Below are 22,435 nucleotides of genomic sequence, written 5' to 3' on the forward strand. Positions count from 1 at the left end.
CACAGAAATTTACAGGATTCTAAATTGGGGAATGCTGGACAAGTCATTTTTTAGCACACAAAAACCTAACAAAAATAATAATTAGAATATTATCTCCTAAATCTAAATTTTAAAAGCAATGTTAGAGCATAATAAGAAATTATATATTTGGTTAGAATCCTTATGCCATCAATAAAACTAATGCATGTATTAATCCTCAAACATTCCAATTCTTACCTATTTCTAGATTTAGATATTTAATCCTTGTTTAATTGTAAAAGTAATTGCACAACTGCTCTTGTACTTATGACCGTTGCAGTGGTCATGTGATTATTTTTGGCAAGCTTTACAGCTGGCTTCTGACAAGTATAGTAAATAAAGAAGCTGGCAATAAAATTGTGAATTGTGATTACACGACTCACTTAATGATCTACGGTGACTCATTTAACAATCAAATTGGAAGTGATGGTCCACTGCAGTCACATGATGTCTCTCTTAGTGACAAGACTTACTGACCCCAAATGTGGTGATTAAGCGGATATTACTGTATCTACAGAAAACATGATTCCTTCTGACACAGTGAGACACAAATACTTCTGTACTTTTATCTCTTCTGTTCTATCCTCCTCTCTCTCCCATCTGTATTTTAAACATGCACTGACACCTCAGCAGTTTTTTCAGGGATTCACACAGTGCAGAACTCTGCTGCTTGGAAGTACTTGTGATAAGATACCACTACAAGGGAAAAGATAAATGTCTTAAGTTTGAAATGAATAGTTCCAACTCCCCAGAAGTGTTCTGAGCTTCAAATGGCTCCGTTTAGAACTGATATGGCATTCTAAGCCCAAAACGGGATCTTTTCAAACTTAGAATACTTCTGGAAGTAATTCTGGAAGACTTTCACCAAGGTTGGAACAACCCTACTTTGAACTTGAAACAGACATTTTTGGGACTAGAGGCTTTTCACACCTCTATCATAAATTATTTGGAGTATCACTATTTCATTTGGACTAGACAATAAAAGAGAGGCTTCAGTCTGTATTCACAAATTTACAATAATCTTTGGGCAACTTCTTTTGATTTCTGTGGAGTTAATTCTTTTTTCTGTACTTATTTAGAACACTCATCCCATCATGTGGTATGTTAAGTTACAATTCTGGATGAAGTATTTTCTTCTAATGAGCATTGCTATTGATTTTGGATATCTTGACTTCCTTGTTAGGCTAAATTAGTCTCCTAAGAGGCCTAGGGGTGGAACTCTTACCTCACAATCAGGAGGTTGTGAGTTCAATCCTAGGTAGAGGCAGATGTAGGGTCTCCTACTTGGGCAGGAAGTTGGACTACATGACTTGCAAAGTCCCTTCCAACTCTGTCTATTAAAGAATCATTCTTCCATCAAAGCATCTTCCTCCTGCAAAACTGGAAGTAGTTAACACTGGAAGGCTCTCCGAAACAGCCAACTTAGTGGCAACTAAAAGCTTCAGAAGACTGAAGCATCTGTCTAAACTTTTATAGTATTCCACTCTAACCAATACTAATACTAGCCCCATACTTTACACAAAAAACTAGCTGAAACACATGCTTCAGTTCATATTAGGCTTATTAATAAGCAAAAATCAAAGTAGTAAAATTTACCTACCATTCTGGATTCAATATTTCAGTCTTGTCAAGTTCTTGCATTTTCTTCCACCTAATGTTAAAACAAAGTACAGTATTACCATAATGAAAGAGAACAACTTTTCTAATCCACAAACGTAAACAATTAATTAGTTACATGCCTAAATAATCCAAGACAGGAGGTGAACAAGTTTCTTCCCAATTCACAGTGCAGGTAGTCCTAGACTTATAACAGTTTGTTTACTGAACATTTGAACTTACTTATGACACTTTTTCACCATATAACATAAAATAATGGACCTGTGATCAGAATTCAGATATTTGGCAACGGATTCATTTTTGTGATGATTGCAGTGTCCCAGGGTCATGTGATCACCTTTTGTGACCTTTCTACAAATGAAGTCACTGGGGAAGCCAGATTCGCTTAACAATTATGCAACTAACTTAACAACTGCAGCGATTCACTTACCAATTGTAGCAAGAAAGGTTATAAAATGGGGCAAAATTCACTTAATTTCTCAAATGTTTCACTTAGCAACTGAAATTGTCAATTGTAGTCATAAGTCAAGGACTATTTGTATATGTTCTGAAGTAAAAAAGCAGCCAAATAGGTTCCTGATGGTTACTTAACTATACAAAGGACAAGACTTCCTTTCCCTAATTTAAATTGTCAACATAAATCAAATTGCCCAGTGTCGGGAAGGATACTGGCACTTCAAAGTACACCTTTAACAATTACAGTATTTCTTTTTCTCTCTCTCATTCTCTGCTGCCTTTAGCTATGCAAGGGTAACTATATCCATGATTAATTTTGTTTCAAAGATTCCAGAGAGGCCATAATTATAAGACAGACCAATTTCTCTTATTAGTATACCAGTAGTTCATTCTGAAAAAATATACATACATGCTGCCTTACTAAAAGTACATATTTAAGCTACTGCAGAAAAATAGTTCTTTATATGGTGCATATACAGTAGTCATCATTTAGCAGCCCAATTGGGAGCGGCAACTTGATTGTTAAGTGAAACCGCAATTGTGTTTGACTTTCTTACACACTGTGAAGATTATAAACGTGACAACTGATCCCAAGATGACTTTTTCATTGCTGAAGTAACTGGAATGTTGCTAAATGAGAACTGCTTATAGTTAAATCATGTAATTTGCTATTAAAACATATAGTAAAGGTAATAGACTGATGGCTTCACATAATGTACCTACCACAAGGCTGTGGTTGACTACCAGTCATGATAATTAATGTGCTGTGTTTGCCCTCTTATATTTGCTGATCTCTTTACATATATTATATTGCTAAATATTTTCTGACCTGTTCTAATGATAGGAATCTGAGTAAATAGATAACATTAGTGGTGCAACTGTTTCTTTTATTTCATAAACAAATGTTGTGTACTAGGTAATGTGCTAGAATGAATAAATAATTGCCTCCTTAGATTCAGTAACTGCTGAATAACATTACATGAAAAGCCATAATAAGGTTTCTTGGTTTTAAAATAAAATATGTCGATTAAGCCACTTTATTTTGTAATTAATGATTTGTAACTAAACATATTTTGTTAACCCATCCAATTATATGTATTCCATTAATCATTGTTAAATTATAGCTAAGGACTCAGGTGTAACACAATGATGTGGCTCATGTCATACTAAGTCATGATTTGTTTATTCAGTAAATATGGTAAGCTAAACTATCTATGTATCTGTTATAAATTAGCCAGAACCAATCAATCACATTAGCTAAATGCTATGAATGAAACTACTTTTTATTTTAAGATATTTATACATTGCCCTCCTAATCTGGTTAGGATTAGTGTTATCGGAAGCTGCTGACCTTCTGGAGTGTGACCAGATCACCATAAGGTCTTCTAGTACAGAACATCATGACAATCAAAAAAATGTCAGTACTGTATCAAGAAAGTCAAGAAATCCTATTGCTTCTAAAAATGTCACTGAATGCAGGGGTTAAATGAATTCTGATAGATTTGCAACAGAAATATAAGATTATTAGATTTTTTCTGGGCATCAAGAAAGACAGATGCACTACTACACCCAGTTAACAAGAAACAAACGTATAATGGTCTTTTTTGTGTGTACAAAACCAACTAAGGTTCACATAGTATAAACACTGTAGAGGGAGATAAAGAGCAGGAGGCTGATAATATTTTAACCTATTTATAACACAGCACAAAATAAACAGTCCTATATCTTAACCATCCGAATACTGTATACTGATAGTAACATCTGATAGAGCAAAAATGGACTTGTGCTGTAATGTAAGCTATTGTTTCTTAATCTTATTTGAATCTTAAAGCTGCAATTCCAGCTTTAAAAACAAACACTTGTCAAGGATCTCTCCTACTGTGTCACACTGTTATCACTTCCCAAATGTAATCATCTTATTTTCCTAATCCCTCGCTAACAATGTCTAACCCAGGGCACAATTAAAAAAAAGTTTAAAGAAGAAATCCAGCTTCTTGGATTTGCAGATCCACCTAATCATAAATTATCCTGGCCACTCACATTTTCCTGTAGCATGATGTGGAATTCACATCAAATCCAATTATTTTTAAATCTTTAATTACCACACTGAAAATATTTCTTAACTTTTTTCCTCAGGAGAGTTACTTTCGCTTTATTTCAGAAGAACAGAAATCTGAAAGCACTTGGACATTTTGATCTAAATACACCACACCATATCAGCAAAGCTATGCTTCGGAATGGATAATAAATTGAATCGATATATGGCAAAGAAATGTGGTGAGATTAACACAAGTGTATTTAACTGGGTTTTAAAAGACCTGGCCACTGATTTCTGGGGACTTGATAGCAAGGTTGGCCCATGAATGTATGGATGGCTGCAATTATTTTAAATTGAAATGCTTTTATACTGATCCGTGTATTTCTGTTGTGAGCAGCCCTGAGTCCTTAGGGAGTTGGGCGGCATACAAATCAATCAACCAATCAATCACAGGCTTACTTCCCATCCTAAAGTTTCTCACTTACTAGTATCATGTATATAAACATTGTTATATTTATTTTTTATTTGTTTTGTCAAGTACGTATTGGTGATACACAAAGATACAATATTTATATACATACAGTACTAGTGAAAGAGAAACATTAGGACAGGGGAGGGAAGGCACTTTGGTGCTCTTATGCACGCTTTGTATACTACCAATACGTACTTGACAAAATAAATAATGATAAAAAATAATAAAACAATCTCATTTCCTGATATGTCGTCCAATAAATCACAACTGGGTGCCGGCCAAAGCCATACAAACATTGTGGTTCGGAACAATCTGGCCCTCAGCCAAACTATCTTTTGCAGAATCAGCAGCACCTTTTTAAAGAACTTGTGTCGACATACACACGAAAGATTACAGCGTTTGGGGCGGCGCTAATAAAAACGTCAGCCGCCTAGTTGAAATTGCTGAAGTTTGGGGCTGTGCCCAAACGCCCCAGTTCCCTTCCCCACCCGCCTCCGAAATCAAACCAACTGCTTGCTCGTCCACCCTCCCGGCGAAAGCACTTACTCCCGGCCTTTCCCTGGGCTCTTCCCACCTTCACGCAACTTGATCCAACCTGCGAACTCCCGCGGCCGGCCAAGGTGCCGAGTCACGCTTCCCGCTCGATGAGAGGCCACTCTCCGGCTATTGGCGCTAACTTTCCGCACTCCTAGGCTCTCTTTCGCACAACGGCAAGAGAGTCCCTGCCTATTCCGCCTGGCTCGCTTTTTGTGGGGTCGGTGCGTCACTCCCTCCGATGGCAGTCACTTACTTCCCCTCCCCAAAGGGGAGAAGCCAGCGGCCGCCACGCTGCTCTGTTTGGGACCGATTGCGTCAAGGCCGGCGAGCGGCGTATCGGGCAGGGGCAGCATCGGGCTGTTTTTCCGCCCATAGAAGGGAGGACCTTGCTGGCTCTTATTGAACCGGAGGGAGTCTTGGCGCGCTGTCCCTCATGCATTTTTGCCCTTGGTAGCAGCAGCGGCAGCAGCAGGCGAATTGAACACTCCGGCGGCGGCGGCGGCGGCGTTTGGTCGCGCTTGAGGAGACGACGCCACAGCAGCAGCTCAACTGTTTAAAAATAGTCTGCTCTCCTAAATATGAAATAGGCTGAGAGGAAGCCCAGAGGACCACGATGGCGTTGTCATTTGAGGAAAGGGTTCAGACAGTACAAGAGGTCAGATAGTCATTTTAAAAAAAAACAAAAACGAAACATTTTTAATGTGCTATCTTATCTCAAAAGTAACAATGCTATCTTATCTCAAAGCTACTCGAACGTGCAGAATCGCAGTGGCTTCCCTCAAGGGACTTGCAAAATGAAGATTTAAAAAAAAGCCGGCTGTAGTGCAAGTTGAGAAGAGCGCCTGTTTAGGCGCCAGCGTTAAGGGGTTGGATGGGGCGATTTTTAACTACACTGCTCAAAAAAAATAAAGGGAACACTCAAAGAACACATCCTAGATCTGAATGAATGAAATATTCCCATTGAATATATTTCTTCTGTACAAAGTTGAATGTACTGACAACAAAATGAAATTGATTGTCAATCAGTGTTGCTTCCTAAGTGGACAGTTTGATTTCACAGAAGTTTGATTTACTTGGAGTTATATTCTGTTGTTTAAGTGTTCCCTTTATTTATTTTTTGAGCAGTATATTTCAGGTTAGCATTTATCCCATCTGTAAAGGGAGTGGCTCCCATTTTAAGCTAAGTGGTGGTTTCTTTAAGAAATCAGTTGATTGGTTTCATGGATCATGCCAAGGTAAAATCAGACCACATTATGATTAACCTGTGAATACTACTGTGTCATTGGTAAAGAGTAAAAGGATTGGTAAAGGGTCCTATAGCTGAGACAGGCACTGCATGGCTGTTTCCTCTATTTCTAATAGGCTTGCTTAAATTTAAATTTTAGATATTTTTTTAAAGCTTATCACTACTCTGAGCCCATTTCTCAAGATTTTTATGAACAGTAGAACAAATTCACTGAAATGGGTTGAACTACTTTAGAAATGATATAAACAAACATCTAATTCTGATTCATTTGCTTACAGGAATTAGATGTTTGCTTATATCATTTCTGCCTCTTGGGTGTGTTTAGTGAGTCCATCTCTCAATGCTGTTTTGGAAACAATTGGACATGCCATCCATTTTTTAAAAAGGCATGAGCTTTGCCTGGCATATCATTGCCAACTACATCTTTCCTTGTGTATGGCATTCTATTCCCCATGACTGCTATCACAATAATCCATAGAAACAAGAGACCAGAAGATTAATTTAAAATTGTTTGACTTAGTGTGTTAGAATGCCTGCCATTTACAGGATTACTGTGCCTTACATTGCCATAACAAACAAGAATTATCCATTTAATCTAGGAATGAACAAATGTTGGCTGTCTGAGGACTATCCCAATGTTTGTGTGACTTTTAATTAGCCACATACTGGGGGTGGGGAGGGGACCAGACTGGGGATTTGGGAAAGAATTTTCAAAAGTTTTAAAGGGTAAAGTTAGTGATGCAAGGTCCTGCAAACTTTAATGTACTGATATTTTTTAAATCCTACAAGGTTTCTGAAAATGTGCCTAAAATTTTGACTCCTCTCATTTCTGGAGAATCAGAAAAGAATGATGGACTGCTTGTAACCTCTAAGCCACAAGTAGTACTGTGTACAGTACTATGTTCTTGTTCGAGTCACTCCAAATGTTTTGGACCATGATTTTTATAAGTCTTGCATTGGACAGACTAGGAAGAGTTCATGAGAATTCAGGTTTCTGCACGGTAACAGATTCTTCACTTCCAGTTTTTGCATACAAAAATAATCTAAGCTTCTAAAGTCTCATGACCCAACTTCAGAAAAGTGGTTGATGAAAAATGGGGTTCAAAGATGGAAATCACTAAGAAAAACACTAAATTTTGTCACTTTGTCAGAAAGTACGTATTTGAAAGGAGCCAAGGGAGGTCAGGAGGAGGAATGTTTATGAATAAATGTGAAAATATATTATATAAATTGTTATATTGTTTCTGATATGTTGTGAGCCGCCCCGACTCCTTGGAGAGGGGCGGCATACAAATCCAATAAAGAAATAAATAAATAAAACCAAATAAATAAATATATAAACAAACAAACAAACAAACAAACAAACAAACAAATAAATAAATATCAGATTTTAGAGGAGAATATTGGTCATCTGTCAGATGAAGTGCAAGTGGGCCAAGACAGTGACCCCAGACATAAGAGCAGATCTACAAGAGAGTAACTAATGATGAACAAATCCAGTGTTTTACAATGGCAAAGTCATTAAGTCCAGTTCAAAGCTCCACAGCAACACTTTGGCAGGGACTCAAAATGAGCAGTTTATGCCAAGAAAACCTCTATTGTTACTTGGCTGTTAGAGAAATGGGACTAAATCCCCATAGATAGATTATATATGATCACCAATTCCAGGAGGTGCCTGCATGCAATTCTTGCAGCTAAACATGATGCAATCACTTTCTGAAACTAAGGGCTGATTGTTTTTCACATTGGTCTACTGTGAGCTAGATTATTTTGTTGTGAAATAAATGAAAAATAATCAATGCTTGATGTTTCTTGTTCATTCAATTTTTATATCATTGGGACCCCAATAATGCTTTGATAAGTGTCAAAATATATAAAAACTTAAAATTTCCCAAAGGAGGGAGGATACTTTTTCATACAATTGCAGATCTTAAATTAATGCTGAACCATCCCATGTTACCAAATATCTATTTAAGAATAGTTGGTTAAAAAAACCATATACAGTACTGGTAGTTTATTTGTTCTCGAATGCAAATATTTGCAATGATGGGAAGTTGCTTGTTTTAAGTATATTTTTGCCAACATGCAGTATTTGATCAACATGTTGTATGCATCCATTTTACAAATTCAGTAATCAGCATATAAGGCACCCTGTGCAGATGTAGAGCAGAAAAAAATCCATAATTCTGACTTCACTTTTCTTTGGAACAGATTATACATCTGCATCCCTCTAGGGGATTTGGGAAGCTGCAGCTCTCTAGAATGTTGCTTAATTACAATTTCTAGGCAGTGAGGAGGAATACTAGTAGTTGTAGTACAGTGATATCTGTCATGGGCTTGTTGTAATGCACCCATTTTGTAATCCCAAATTCAGAGTTTTATGAAATCAATATATCCATTAGCCACAGAGAAACATCTTGTTGTATTCCATAACTCAGCTATATTTTCTGCTGTATCCTTTCGCCCAGGACTAAGTTACATCATCCTTGATTAACAAGGTAGGGAAAAGAGGATATCCCTTGAGGTATATGGAGGAAGTTTCAGGTTTTTTCAGAATGATTAGTCTCTCTTAAAAGAAGTATTCAGCAATTTTGCAAGGATTAGGAAAAGAAACATATTTTAAAAATAATTTTTTAATTAATTTATATATAAAGAAAGCAATATGTCAATATCAACAGAGTATTGTCTGGTTACAGTTAATTTGAGCAGTAGTCATCATAGTAATAATAATGTTCATTAGTAATCATATAATAACAATACAGTGGTACCTCTACTTAAGAACTTAATTCATTCCATGATCAGGTTCTTAAGTAGAAACATTCATAAGTAGAAGCAATTTTTCCCATAAGAATCAATGTAAAAGCAAATAATGCGTGCAAACCCATTAGGAAAGAAATAAAAGCTCAGAATTTAGGTGGGAAGAGGAGGAAGAAGAAGAGGAGGAGAGTCGCTGCTGAAGGAAGAAGGTGAGGTGAGGGGAATCAAAAAAATAAGGCTAAAAAAAAAAAGGGGACTGAGGCGGCGAGGAAGAGCACGCGCCTCCCATACACTGGCTGCTGCTGCTTCTACCTGCTTCCTCTTCCTTCCCATGCTGAAGGGTTCCCCTCTCCTCTCACTCGCTTTGTAGCAGGCGCCTTCGCTGTGGCTGCCCAGAGCGAAGGGAGCATTTCTTTTCTCTGGTGCTGGGCTGGCAGAGGTTTATTCCCTGTCCAAGCGCCCAGAGAAAGGAAAATGCTTCATTCGCTCTGGACTGCCAAAGCCTTCTTAAGTGCCACCGAAAGGCTCCTCTGGCAGCCCAGAAAAGCCTGAGATGGCCAGGATTAAAGGGGGAATGACAGAAAACTGGCCAGGTCTTCGTGCTGCTCTCAAATTTCCTGGGAAATTTTTCCGGGCTCAGGTTCTTAAGTAGAAAATGGTTCTTAAGAAGAGGCAAAAAAATCTTGAACACCCGGTTCTTATTTAGAAAAGTTCTTAAGTAGAGGCGTTCTTAGGTAGAGGTACCACTGTATATCCATAAGCAGAAAGTTTGGTTCTTAATTCTCATTTAGAAAATCCTTTCCCAATATCTGTTTTAGTCCCCTATGCTGGTGAATTAGCAACTTTGCAAAATCTCTATCCCAAATGGTAGAATGAATATTTTTTTTAAAGGATTCTAACAAAGGAGCCAATTGCTAAAGATTTATTCTGTAGTTAAAGAAGATAATGAAAATCTGACATAAGTAATTTTCCAAGTTGAAATTTAAAGATATAGCTATTTTGAAACAAAATGCATACTGGATGCAAGCAAGACAAATATTAACCAATAGTTAACAGTTTCAAAATTGTTTAGAAAAAAACGATACCCCCCCTTCCCCATATGTTCATAATGCTCTTTTAGAGATTCCAATCCTTTTGTGCATTTTTTCAATACATACTAATAGTTTTTGCAGAACATATTTCATGTGAATAAAGTTCAAAAAACAAAAGAATGACAGAGGAAGAGTAATTAAACAAAGGCTGAAATAATTATCTCTCTGCAAGAGAAAACTAACATTAAATAGATGGCTTCACTGATGTGCAGTGACTTGTCTGATCTTTACTGTTTTGCATCCACAGAGCTAAGTGATACTACACTGATAGTGATGCCAATGTCTTAAACTGATTTCAACTCTCAACAATGTTTATTAATGACATTCCTAGGTTGATACAGTATGGATGAAAAAGGGACATAATATGAGATAAAAAGGGGACAGAAAAATGATGGTAATGTCAATAAACCAACAAAAGCATTCTATTGGAGAATAAAGGGGGGGGGGATTGATCCAGCAAAGACTGACTTAACAGGAAATAAATTTCCTCTTTTTATAGTCTCTTGTCTTTCTTTCCCTAGGTTCTTTTTTGGGAAAACTTTCGTAATACAGATAAGTCTCAATTTATGACCACAACTGAGGCCAAAATTAATGTTAAATGAGACATTTTGGCTCATTTCATGTTTTGACTTGTCACATTAATGAACCATTGCAGTTGTTAAGTAAATCAGACTTCCCCATTGGTTTTGCTTATCAGAAAGTCACAAAAGGGGATCACATGACCCCAGGACACTGCAACTGTCATAAATATGAACTAGTTGTCAAGCCTTTGAATGTAAATCACATGACCATGGAGATGCTGCAATGGTCCTAAGTATGAAAAATGGTCATATGCCGCTTTTTTCAGGGCTGTTGTAACTATGAACAGTCATTACTGTTGTAAATCGAGGACTACTTCTATTAAGGAAGATGGTAATGGAGATTATGGTGAAAGAAAGAAAATTAAAATAATGCAGAAGTCTTCCAAAAGGCAGGAAAGTGGAAAAGAGTGAATGGAAGTCCTGCTTTGAAGTCCTGAAAGACAGCTGGATGACTTTGGGCTAGTCATTCTCTCTCAACCCAAGAAAACTCACAGGGTGATTGTTTTAGGGAAATTAAGAGGAGAAAGGTGCTTGCTGCCTCATTTGTAAATAATAATAATTATTATTATTATTATTTATTAGATTTGTATGCCGCCCCTCTCCGTAAAGGTAGGATGCAGTAATAAAAATAAAAATTCTGCCCAAAGATACACAACCAGAAAAAATAACCCTCTCTATGTATGTGCCTTTAATCTAATCTGCTTTGCTGTTTTAATTTTAAATTTTGAAATTTAAAATAAGAGTAGATCCATACTCTTCAGCTTACATATTTATTTGGATATTACATTTCATTTGGTAATTCTGCAACCCTTAATAAGTTTCAGTGGAGCACCACTGTTTCCAGACAAACAAGGGAGATGGACAATTCATAATATAAGTGAAGAGCAAGGAGGGAAGGAATTGCCTCCAGAGGTCTTTTCAAGGAAAAGGTATATTCAAGTACACTAAATGTGGTAGTGTCTATATCTCAAACAACAAAGCCAAGGACTTTTCATACCAAAAGCATCCACCGAGTATCTCATTAAATTCTCTATTTTCTCTCATAAGATACTTTTCAATGATATTGTACAACAACATACAGTATTAAATTGTACTTGCTTATTGTTGAAATCTTTCTGAATAGAAAAATAGAAATGTATTCTCTTGAAGATAACTTATGAACTTTTCATATTCCAATATTGCTGACACAGTACTGTATTGCAAATTGCCTTAGGAAGACTGCAGCGACTAGGGAAAGCATGCATAAATAAATAATAGAGCCCACATAAAAAGGGAGGAGGCAAACAGCTTAGGAAAAACAACTTAGAGAAAAATAAAACTTCCAGCAAGAAGGAAAAGCTGCTGCACCTTTACAAAAGAGCTGGAATGTTATAGTCTGGAATGTTCACCTATTTGTCATATTATTCTTGGAAAAAAATATTTCAATCATAGAAATAGAATTGGCAATGTTTACCTCTTTTGGTTTGATTTAGAATAAATTCACTGGATGTGACTGATGTTCAAAAATATGTAGAGGATAGTCCTGGATTTACAACAGTTCACTTAGTGACCATTCAGAGTTACAATGTCACTGAAGAAAATGATTTATGACCATTTTTCACACTTATGACTGTTGCAGCATCCCAATGGTCATGTGATTTCCATTTGGATGCTTGGCAACTGATTCACATGTATGTCTGTTACAGTGTCCTGGGTCACGTGATCACCTTTTGTGACCTTCTGATAAGCAAAGTCAATGGGGAAACCAGATTCAATTAACAGTGTTACTTGTAATTTAACTGCAGTGATTGACTTAACAAATGTGGCAAGAACAGTTGTAAAATGGGACAAATTAACAAATGATTAACTTAGCAACAAAAATGTTGGGCTCAATTGTGGTTGTAACTCTGCAACTGCAGTATGCCCTGCAGGGAACAGATTATCTGTGTATACACATACAGCTATGCATACAGGTAGTCCCCAATTTACCACCTTTCATTAGTGACCATTTGAAGTTAAAACAGTAATGGATGTTTTATGACCATCTTTCAGATCCACAATTTTTGCAACACCCCCATGATTGAAATCCACCCCTTGGCAACTGGAATGTATTTATGACAGTTGCAGTATGCTGGGTTCATTTGATCACATTTTGTGACCTGGCAAGCCAAGTCATTGGGAAAGCCACATTCATTTAACAATTAATAACTTAACAATTTTAGTGATCTGCTGAACAACTGTGGCAAGAAAGGTCCTAAAATGGGGACAAACCGCATTGTTAAGGGCATTATGCTGATTATGCTGTAAACCACTTAGAGAGGGCTGTAAAGCACTTTGAAGCAGTATATAAGTCTAAGTGCTATTGCCATTAACAGCATTGTTTAATAACATACATTTTGGACTCAATTGTTATCATGGGTTATGGGCTACCTGTATATGTATAGTTTTGGACAGCCTCTAAAACTTGAAAATTGGTAGCATTTCTGTTCACTAATTCTGCCTAGGCAGTTCCAATCAGTGATATAGATCAGACCCAATATTCTTCCGCTGTATAATGCTGCAGAGCCAAATGCTCCCCCCATATTATTTTATTCAGATTTGTAGCCACTGAGTAAGGTTGCTGTCTAGCACAACTGATACTTAATACTTATTTGGCATTACAGCAAATAATCGTTGACATTGAAGGGTCACCAGAGGTCTGATGACTATTAGGGTTGGGTTGGGTAAGAAAGGTTCAGTTATACTTCAAGCAAGATGGAGTGGTTTTGGTTTTAGAAATCATCCCATTCCGGTCATGAATTGAAGATAGGCTCCTAGCCCTTGGTGGACTTGGCTAGTAACATTGTGATCCTCCTAGATTCACAGCTTTTGTTCAATGAGCAGGTGGTAGCTGTGTTTAGGAAGACTTTTGCATATCTCCATCAGGTCTCATTTACAACAGTTCCTAGAATGGGAAGGTATCCAAACTGCTTCAATGTGGGGCTGTCATTGAAGGCAATTTAGAAACTACAGGTCCAAAATGTGGGTGACTTCAGATTTTCCAGTTTTCCATGCAACTCAAGGTGTTAGTTATTGCCTCCATGATATGTAGGATTATATATTCTCAATAATATTTGCCCCTCTAACCAGATCTGGTCAATTGGCTGTCTTCAAGTCCCTTTGTTCAGAGAATGCCATATCCAAAGACCACGGAAGCGAAGCCCATTGTTGATTTCTGCCTTCCTTCTGTAGAACATTAATCCTACCAGATAATTGGATGGCTGCTTCCCTCCAGTTTAGGAAAGATATTAAAATATAACTATTCCATCAGGTCTTGGGGGTGAAATGCTGTAATCTTGCAATGTTACCGTGTTTCCCCGATAGTAAGACCCCCCCGATTGTAAGACATATGGGGGGTTTCAGGGGGGTTGGCTAATATAAGCCATACCCCGAAAGTAAGACATATGTCTTACTTTCGGGGAAACACGGGGGTATTGCCGGGGGGGGGGAGCCCGATGACCAGTGCCGTCCTTCGCCACCGCCTCTTCCCCGGCTTGGCAAAGCGAAGGACGGCGCTGGTCCCCGCTAAGCCTTCTGCGCCTGACTCGGCGAGGCGAGAGGGAAGAAGGAGAAAGGTTTTGATGCCGAATGCTAATTCAGCAGTGGATTCGTCTGCTCAGCTATATAGGTTGGGTCTGTACAACCCAGTATTTCAAAAGAAAAAGGGAAAAAAAGAAGAGTGTTTTTAGGCTCCTATCTCCCGATCCAAATTGCTTTTGAGCAGACCGGATTCGCGAGTGCCGGTGCATCCGCTCAGGTGGGGAAAAAATAAATAAATGTTAAGGCGCGGAAGGTAATCCGATCGGTTTGAGAGCCGGCTTCTCCTTTGCGCGCCCTGAATTTGCTTCGCCTCGCCTCGCCTCGCCTCCCTCAGCCACCTGCGCTCTGCATATGCCTCTGAGGTGCAGACCCCCTTCGGGCACGCCGGGTTTCCCAGAGGCTGACAGCCCAGCCTCTCGTTAACCCGGCTGCCGACGGGAGGGCAGCCAGTTGCGAGCACAGTGGAGGGAGGCGGAGGGAGGGGAGAGGGAGCCCGCCTCCTCCTTCCCCGAGGTTGGACGGCGGTAGAGGTTCTGCAGGCGGCAGCGACGGGATCATTTCGGGACTGGGCGGGCTGCTCTGTTGCTTATTTCCCAGCCGCTACTGGAAGGGCCCGGGCAATGCCCCCAGCCGCAGGCGCAGAAGGCGCAGAAGGCTTAGCGGGGACCAGCGCCGTCCTTCGCTTTGCCAAGCCGGGGAAGAGGCGGTGGCAGCGAGGCGAAGGACGGCGCTCCCCTCCGCTCGGCTCGCTTCGGACCAGCGCCGTCCTTCACCTTGCCGCGGCGCCACCGCCTCTTCCCCGGCTTGGCAAAGCGAAGGATGGCGCTGGTCCCCGCTAAGCCTTCTGCGCCTGACTCGGCGAGGCGAGAGGGAAGAAGGAGAAGCGCAAGTGGATGCGGAGCGCCCGGGAGGCATTTATCCGCCCGGGAGGCATTTATCCATCCTTCGCTTTGACGGCGCTGGTCCGCCCGCTCGGCTCGCTTCAGACCAGCGCCGTCAAAGCGAAGGACGGATAAATGCCTCCCGGGCGGATAAATGCCTCCCGGGCGCTCCGCATCCACTTGCGCTTCTCCTTCTTCCCTCTCGCCTCGCCGAGTCAGGCGCAGAAGGCTTAGCGGGGACCAGCGCCGTCCTTCGGTTTGAGAGCCGGCTTCTCCTTCGCACGCCCTGAATTCGGGGCTGGGGGTGGGTGGACGCCTAACGCCGCCCACCCGGAGGAGAAGAGGCCTCGCCCGGGCCAAAGCCCGAAGACGAGCCGGCCCCGGTGCCCAGGACAATATAAGACATACCCCCAAAGTAAGACACAGTGGGGCTTTTGGGGGTAAAAAGATAGTAAGACACTGCCTTACTATCGGGGAAACACGGTATACTGTAGTAACGAAAGTTCTTTTGTTTATATTATATTCTTTTGTTTTTATCATGTTCTTGGTGTAATATAGAGGGTGTAATGGTGTAATATCAATAAATCATTGATTTATTCCCTTAATGTACTGTTTTCTACCCAATTTGCAGAATTTAGAATGTACTTCACTCACTCATTAGAAGTACCGGGAAAACAATAGCTCCATTCTCCCCCCTTTCTCAGTCTACTCTCCAAATAAGTTCTATGTCAGTGATGACGGACCTTTTTTTCCTCTGGCGCCAAAAGAATGTGCGCACGCACTATCACACAAGTGCCCACACCCATAATTCAATGCCTGGGGAGGGTGAAAATATCTTTCCCCATCCTCTGGGGGGTCAGAAATGGCCTGTTTTCCAACTTCTGGTGGACCCAGTAGGCCCATGTTTCGCTCTTCCCAGGCTCCAAAGGTTTTCCTGGAGCTGGGGAAGAGTAAAAATGCCCTCTCCCATCCCTCTGGAGGCTCTGTGGAAGCCAAAAACATCCTCCCAGAGCTTCTGTGGGAACCAAATATCAGCTGGCTGGCACATTGGAGTTGAGCTAGGGCAACGGCTTGTGTGCCAGCAGATACGGCCTTGCGTGCTACCTGTGGCACCCATGTCATAGGTTTGCCATCACTGTTCTATGTGCTTAGTGTGATGAGAACCCCACTCCCAATGAAAATGGGGGAAGCAAACCTTCCCATGAACACAGATATCCATCATTCAAAGCTTGCTGTTGAAAACAATCAGCTAATTGTTCTAAAGATAAAGAACTAATTTACCAGGCCATTCACCAATCCAGTGAACAAACCCAATACACTCATGATACACACCTCAAACAACTTAGAGCAGTTTCTCCTAGCAGGCTGACTATAAACTTAAGGTTACCTTATTTGGCTATATTGACTCAAGCATTAAGCAATGTATAGTTTTTATTATTTATTTATTTATTTATTACTTGGATTTGTATGCCGCCCCTCTCCGAAGACCACAATCAGATGGATTTAATGCAATGTGCTAAATCACAAAAAACGAGCACACCATTACTTGGCTTAGGGTATTGTAAGAACAAGCAGAAAGAATTTCCACATAATTTTAAAATTCAAGAAAGCAGCTGACTACATGTGCAACTGCCTTCCATTGAGGACCTGTATACTGCAGGAGTCAAAAAGAGGGCGGGGAAAATATTTACTGACCCCTCACATCCTGGACACAAACTGTTTCAACTCCTACCTTCAAGACGTCGCTACAGAGCACTGCACATTAAGACAACTAGACACAAGAACAGTTTTTCCCCGAACGCCATCACTCTACTAAACAAATAATTCCCTCAACACTGTCAGACTTTCTACTAAATCTGCACTTCTATTCTACTAGTTTTTCTCATCATTCCTATCACCCATTTCCTCCCATGTTGACTGTATGACTGTAACTTGTTGCTTATATCCTAAGATTTTTATTAATATTGCTTCTTCATTGCTTATTTGACCCCTATGACAATCATTAAGTGTTGTACCACATGATTCTTGACAAATGTATATTTTATTTTATGTACGCTGAGAGCATATGCACCAAGACAAATTCCTTGTGTGTCCAATCACACTTGGCCAATAAAATTCTATTCTATTCTATATCTTGTATAAGGTATCCATTTAAGTTGAAAAACACTATACAGTATTCGACCAAAGTTTTACAGGCAGAATTTTGTGAGTACATTTGGGGGAGTGCAACGCATTACTTCAATTAGCAAAAAGCACAAGCATCGAACTACAAACTTCGCGCCTCCCAGGTAAACAATCTTTCCTATGGAAGAATCGGTGGAACGAAACGTGTGGAGCAGGTTTCCATTACTTACGGAGCAAAGCATGCTTTTCTAAGAAGAAATCCTTTTTAATGAGACTCCGCACTTTCTTCATTCCGAGAAAAGCAAATACTGTACTGAATCACAGTTAATTAGTTACCGTTTCTGAAACCCAGTTTCAGCCGTTTCGTTCAGTTCCCAAGGAGGCTCCTACCTAAACATGAAAAACACTCCCATCTCCTTCACCTATATTAACCCCGCCCTGTTTAAAACAACCATAGAACATGCCATTGCAGAGCGCCGCACGTATTCCATCAACGCATCGACAACAGCGTTCCCTACAGGCTCCTGGATTAAAACTTGACTGGTTTCCCTCCCCTTTATTCACCGATGAAAAAAAAAAAAGGTACTGTACAGTATAGAGAACCTCCACCATAGAGATGAAAATGTAGAACGGCATCACCGGGGCTCATAGACCCTCCCGGCCTATGACGGCTTTTCAATCATCACCGGAAATTCTGGCTGCCTGTCACACCCTCATCATTTTCCTGCTCTATGTTGCCAGGTGTAGGGAGGAGGTGGAAGAAGAGGCGGCCCTATGAGAGACGGCGGCGGAGTAGCGCCTCGCAGTGGAAGCGGGAGGCTTCGCCGTGACCGAGGAGAGAAAGGGGCGAGAGAACGAGTAATGGCGGCCAGTTAGTGGTGGGTAGTGACTGGAGCTGAGAACGAGGAGGAGGAGGAGGAGCAGCGCTCCGCGCCTTCGGGCCCTCGTTCTTCGGCTCAGCGGCGGCGTCGCTTCTCGCAGCAGAGGCGGTGGAGTCAGCGGCAGCGCCGCCCTTCCCGGGGTGGCTGCGGTGAGGCCATGGTGAACACCCGAAAGAGCTCCCAATCTCAGCGCCTCTCCGGGAAAGCGGTGGCGGCCCCGGGGTCCGGCAGCCATTTCATCTCATCCAGGACCCGCTTGTCTAGGACTAGCGCTAAAGCAGCGGCAGCAGCAGCCGCGGCGGCGGCGGCGGCGGCAGCCGCTCAGGATGAGGACTCGGTCCGGGTAAGCCGACGAGAAACACGGGGGCGAGCGCCCGGCGAGGAACAGGGTGGTGGGCTCGACGGAGGGAGCCAAAGCCGGGATGAGCGGGAAGAAAGTCCGAGGAGTGGAGTCATTTGACGGGCGGCTTGGGGTGAGGGAAAGGGGGTCGTCGCCGTCTCCTCAAGGGGAGCGGAGCGGCGTCTCATTGTCTCGGTGCGGCCGTCAAGGTTGGAGTGTCAGCGGCTGGCTCGGGAGAGACGGTGTGTGTGTATGTGGTGTTGGGGGTCCTGCTTGAAGTCTGTGGCTCTCCTGCTGTGGATGTGAGGGGATTGCGAAGCCCCCGAGGGCGGGTGAGGAGTAGTGACACGGGGTGCGGTGGGGGAAACAGACGGGCGAGCGGGGGTCTTGATTTGGGGGGGGGGAGAAGGAAGAGCGCTAGTGGTTGTGGCGGAGAAGCGCCGTTTGGCGCCTTGGGGAATGTTTGCAAGTGGGAGACGTGAGCGGCGAGAGCGCGCGCTGCGCTCAGGGAGAGAGGAGGACGGGAGGGGGGGGCGAGAAGAGGGAGGCGGGCTGCGCTTGTGAGGGAGGTCATTTGAGGTAGGGCCGCTTAAGAGAGCGTCTGAAAAAGAAGCTGGCGGTCGTTGCAAGCGGGGAAGAGGAAGAGGCAAAGGACAGCCTGGCTCGGGCGAAGAGCGGCGGCGGAGTGGGGGGAGAGGTTTGCGTAAAAAGTGTGTATGTGTGTGGGGGGGTTGTTGCCTGGCTGTGAACAATTGACAAGACAAGCGGTGTGTCCCCCCCCCCCTCTCTCACCCCCACATTTCTGTGTCTGTTGTGCCAGGCGGCAAGCTGGGTTTGGAGCACAGCTCCCTCTCTGGTTGAAAGTGGAAGTGCCATTTTAAAAGAAAAACACAAGTGACTTAAAACTGCCCTAACTTCTGAAGTCATTTGGAAGAGCGTTGTTCGTTTCTACCCCGTCCCCCCGCCCGAACGCTGTTAACCTTTGGAATCTTTCAAGGTCCCAATATGACCAAAATGTGTCAACGTTTGTGTTGCAAAACGAGGCGGTTGGAGTTTTGCCCCATTGTAGAACTTTTCTTGCCACAGTTGGTTACTGTGAATCACTGCAGTTAACCTGGTAAACGAATCTGGCTTCCCCACAGACTTTGTTTGTCAGAAAGTCACAAAAAGTGATCAAATGACCCTGAGACACAGCAACTGTCATAAATATCAGTACCAGTTGACAAGTGTCTGAATTGTGATGGTGTGACTGTGGGCATACTGCCATCGTCCTAAGTGTGAAAAATGGCCAGTCAGTGCTGTTGTAACTTTGAAGGGTGACTAATTGAACTGTTAGGTGGAGGACTATTATTATGCTTTTCAGTCTGTGTTTGAAATGAATAAATAGATTTATAAGTAAATGTGATCATCTAATGCTTTGGGTTATTTTATACATTTTAATTGAACGTTTTATATTTTTGGATGCAGGTCTCATTGTTTTTACCTTGATGAAAAACTGGATAAGTGATTACTTGATGGACTTTTAAAAATAGCTGCTTTTAATTATTTCCATATGTGTGTTAACAGGATGAATCATATAGTTCAATGTAATTCACATGGTGAATCCATATGCTATTTCAATCTTGCAGAGCATTGAGAGAATTTAAAAGCTCTCTTGGTTGTTATAATGAGGGGCCAGTGTGTCTGCAACTTCCACACAGACATAGGACAGCAGTGAGGATCTGTTTTTGTTGTTGGTTTCCTGGAAAATCTTTTGCCAATGGTTTTGAAAAAGTAGTACCCCAAAGTTGCTCACTTGTCTGATAACATTTGGCTAAAACCTGTTATACACTGAAAGTACTTCAGTTATTTCTAAACTAAGTACATATCACATTGAACCTCATATTTTGTAATGCAGCAATGAATATTCTGATATTGCATCATAGAAATAAATGTTTGGAGCTTAAAAAGTAATGAGATGGATGCATTACATACTAATTGAACAATTTTTATTTGTGAAATTTTTAGACCACCATTGCTTAATTGTTCAGTAATTAACTTATATAATCTGTGTCATCAATGTAGTGGTAATACCTGAGCTCAAATCTTTCTTGAGACACCTCACAAATTGTGTGTGTGTCTAGTCTACCTATTTATTAAACTAACTAGAACTGGCCACAGGGGAGAACTATGATAGCATTGTGCTCCAACTCTCACTGTTTTCATGATCTGAGGATGACAGCCATGGAGGGATCTAAAAAGCCCATTTTGTTGCACCACTCCTAACTCACCTCTACCACAGGTCATCAGTAGTGAATGGAGACAGACTTTGAAAGGATCCAGATAATTTGTTAAAACCAAGATCCTCTGTAGCTGCAGTTTTACCACTATTCAGTGATCTTTTTCTTTCCCAAAAGATGAAGATTGAAAACTGGATCAGTATTATCCAGGATGATTGAGTTCAGTGATCAGTTCTTGAAGGAAGAGTGCATGACTACCTAAAGGCTGGTGGAAGCACTTAATCATTCAAAGAAGCCAATAGCACAGCATGGACCCCACTGCGTTTAATTTCCTGAGCCAATCTTATAAAACCAGGGTAGGCAGAGACTAACAAACAGGTGACCAGCTTAACAGTTCCAAGCTTTATATCCATTTTAGCTGGAGTCATAGACCTGAGTTCCTGCCATGTAACCAAGAAAAACAATGCTCTTCTCACCTTAACTGGATCTGTTATTTCAGTCTAAATCTGAGAAAGGTTGTTCCTTAGATGCCTTGAATATTCTTTACTCTGGCCTGATAGAGGGCCCTTAGTCTCATTCCTCTTTTTTCTCTTCTGTTTAGTCCTGTTTGATTCTCAGAAACTGCCTAGACAAGTCTGTGCTATTTTCTTGGCAAAGCTTTTGGAAGGGGTTTGCCATTGTCTCCTCTGTAAGGCTGAGAGAAAATGATTGGCCCAAGATCACCAGTCTGGCTTTATGCCTACGGAAGGAATCGGACATGATTGAAGAGAAAAAGAAAAAATATAAAATTATGCATCTTTCAACCTAAAAAATATATGTATCCATGCTGTAAAGTGTCAGATAAAATGTGAAGTATTTCACAGTAACTTTTTTGGCTCAAATAGTCATTCTGTTTATAAGTGAGAAAGCATATATTCCGTTATCTATGATGTAGACATAAAAGTTATCATTGTAATAAATATAATGATGCTTTGTAAATTATGGCTCTCTGGACAATTAGCAATTCTTACTTAGTATCACTGAAAAAGATTGTACGTGCAGAACTTATGCATGTTCTTTGCAAGACATCCAGAAAATCTTGAGTTAAAAATATGAAAGCACTTTCCAGTGTAAATTTTAAATGAGGTTATAGATTTATTTCTAGGCGTCTGTTGGAAGGCTTAGAAAGTTCAGGGATTTTGAAAATGGAGCTGGTTATATCAACATAAATTAACCACATCTTTTCAGCAGCAAATCTAATAACATTGCAAGCATTTGGTTTTTATGTGTGTTCGTCCTCCTCACCCCATCCCTTCTATTCCCTCATCCTGCTAGCTTTAGATTCCTTGTTGCCTTCAGCAGATTACTGTACTGTATATCCAGTCTCTCCAGATTACTCTCCACCCTCCCTTCCTAGTTTAAACTTACCTGCTCTGCAATTACCGTATACTGTACACTGTCTTCTCTTGAAAAATACTTTGGAACCAAAAGTGAGTGAGTGAGAGGCTTTCTTTGCAAAGGAAAAGAAGAGCACAGGTGGCTGCAGGAACTCTCCAATTTTCTAACTGCATGTTTTTCCTCATGTTTGTAATTAAAATACCGGTATGTTTAGGACAGAAGGCTTTATGGTTAAGAATCTA

The 22,435-nt window shown here is 41.0% G+C and overlaps 2 protein-coding genes across 8 annotated transcripts in view; one reads left to right on the plus strand and one right to left on the minus strand.

Annotated features, from left to right (window-relative positions):
* UBXN2A (UBX domain protein 2A) overlaps positions 1–17,986 on the minus strand; it is a 48,255-nt gene extending 30,269 nt beyond the window's left edge. The window contains exons 1-2 of one of the 6 annotated variants that reach the window (XM_070738520.1): positions 17,968–17,986; positions 1,619–1,669 (exon numbers count right to left, since the gene is read on the minus strand). In XM_070738520.1, the coding sequence (XP_070594621.1) occupies positions 1,619–1,659 (41 nt within the window). In that variant the 5' untranslated portion in view covers positions 1,660–1,669; positions 17,968–17,986. Of the gene's footprint in view, positions 1–1,618; positions 1,670–5,147; positions 5,523–17,606; positions 17,669–17,712; positions 17,741–17,967 lie in introns of those variants that run through there. The other 5 variants (XM_070738502.1, XM_070738511.1, XM_070738492.1 and 2 more) reach the window with 5 other exon arrangements.
* A 135-nt stretch (positions 17,987–18,121) lies between these two features.
* Positions 18,122–22,435, plus strand: part of ATAD2B (ATPase family AAA domain containing 2B) — a 96,133-nt gene continuing 91,819 nt past the window's right edge. For both annotated transcript variants that reach the window (XM_070732797.1, XM_070732798.1), the window contains exon 1: positions 18,122–18,600. In XM_070732797.1, coding sequence (XP_070588898.1) covers positions 18,415–18,600 — 186 coding nt within the window. In that variant the 5' untranslated portion in view covers positions 18,122–18,414. The remainder of the gene's footprint in view (positions 18,601–22,435) is intronic.

This window comes from Erythrolamprus reginae, chromosome 1 (genome assembly GCF_031021105.1).
Source record: "Erythrolamprus reginae isolate rEryReg1 chromosome 1, rEryReg1.hap1, whole genome shotgun sequence".
In the NCBI taxonomy this organism is placed as follows: Eukaryota; Metazoa; Chordata; class Lepidosauria; order Squamata; family Dipsadidae; genus Erythrolamprus; species Erythrolamprus reginae.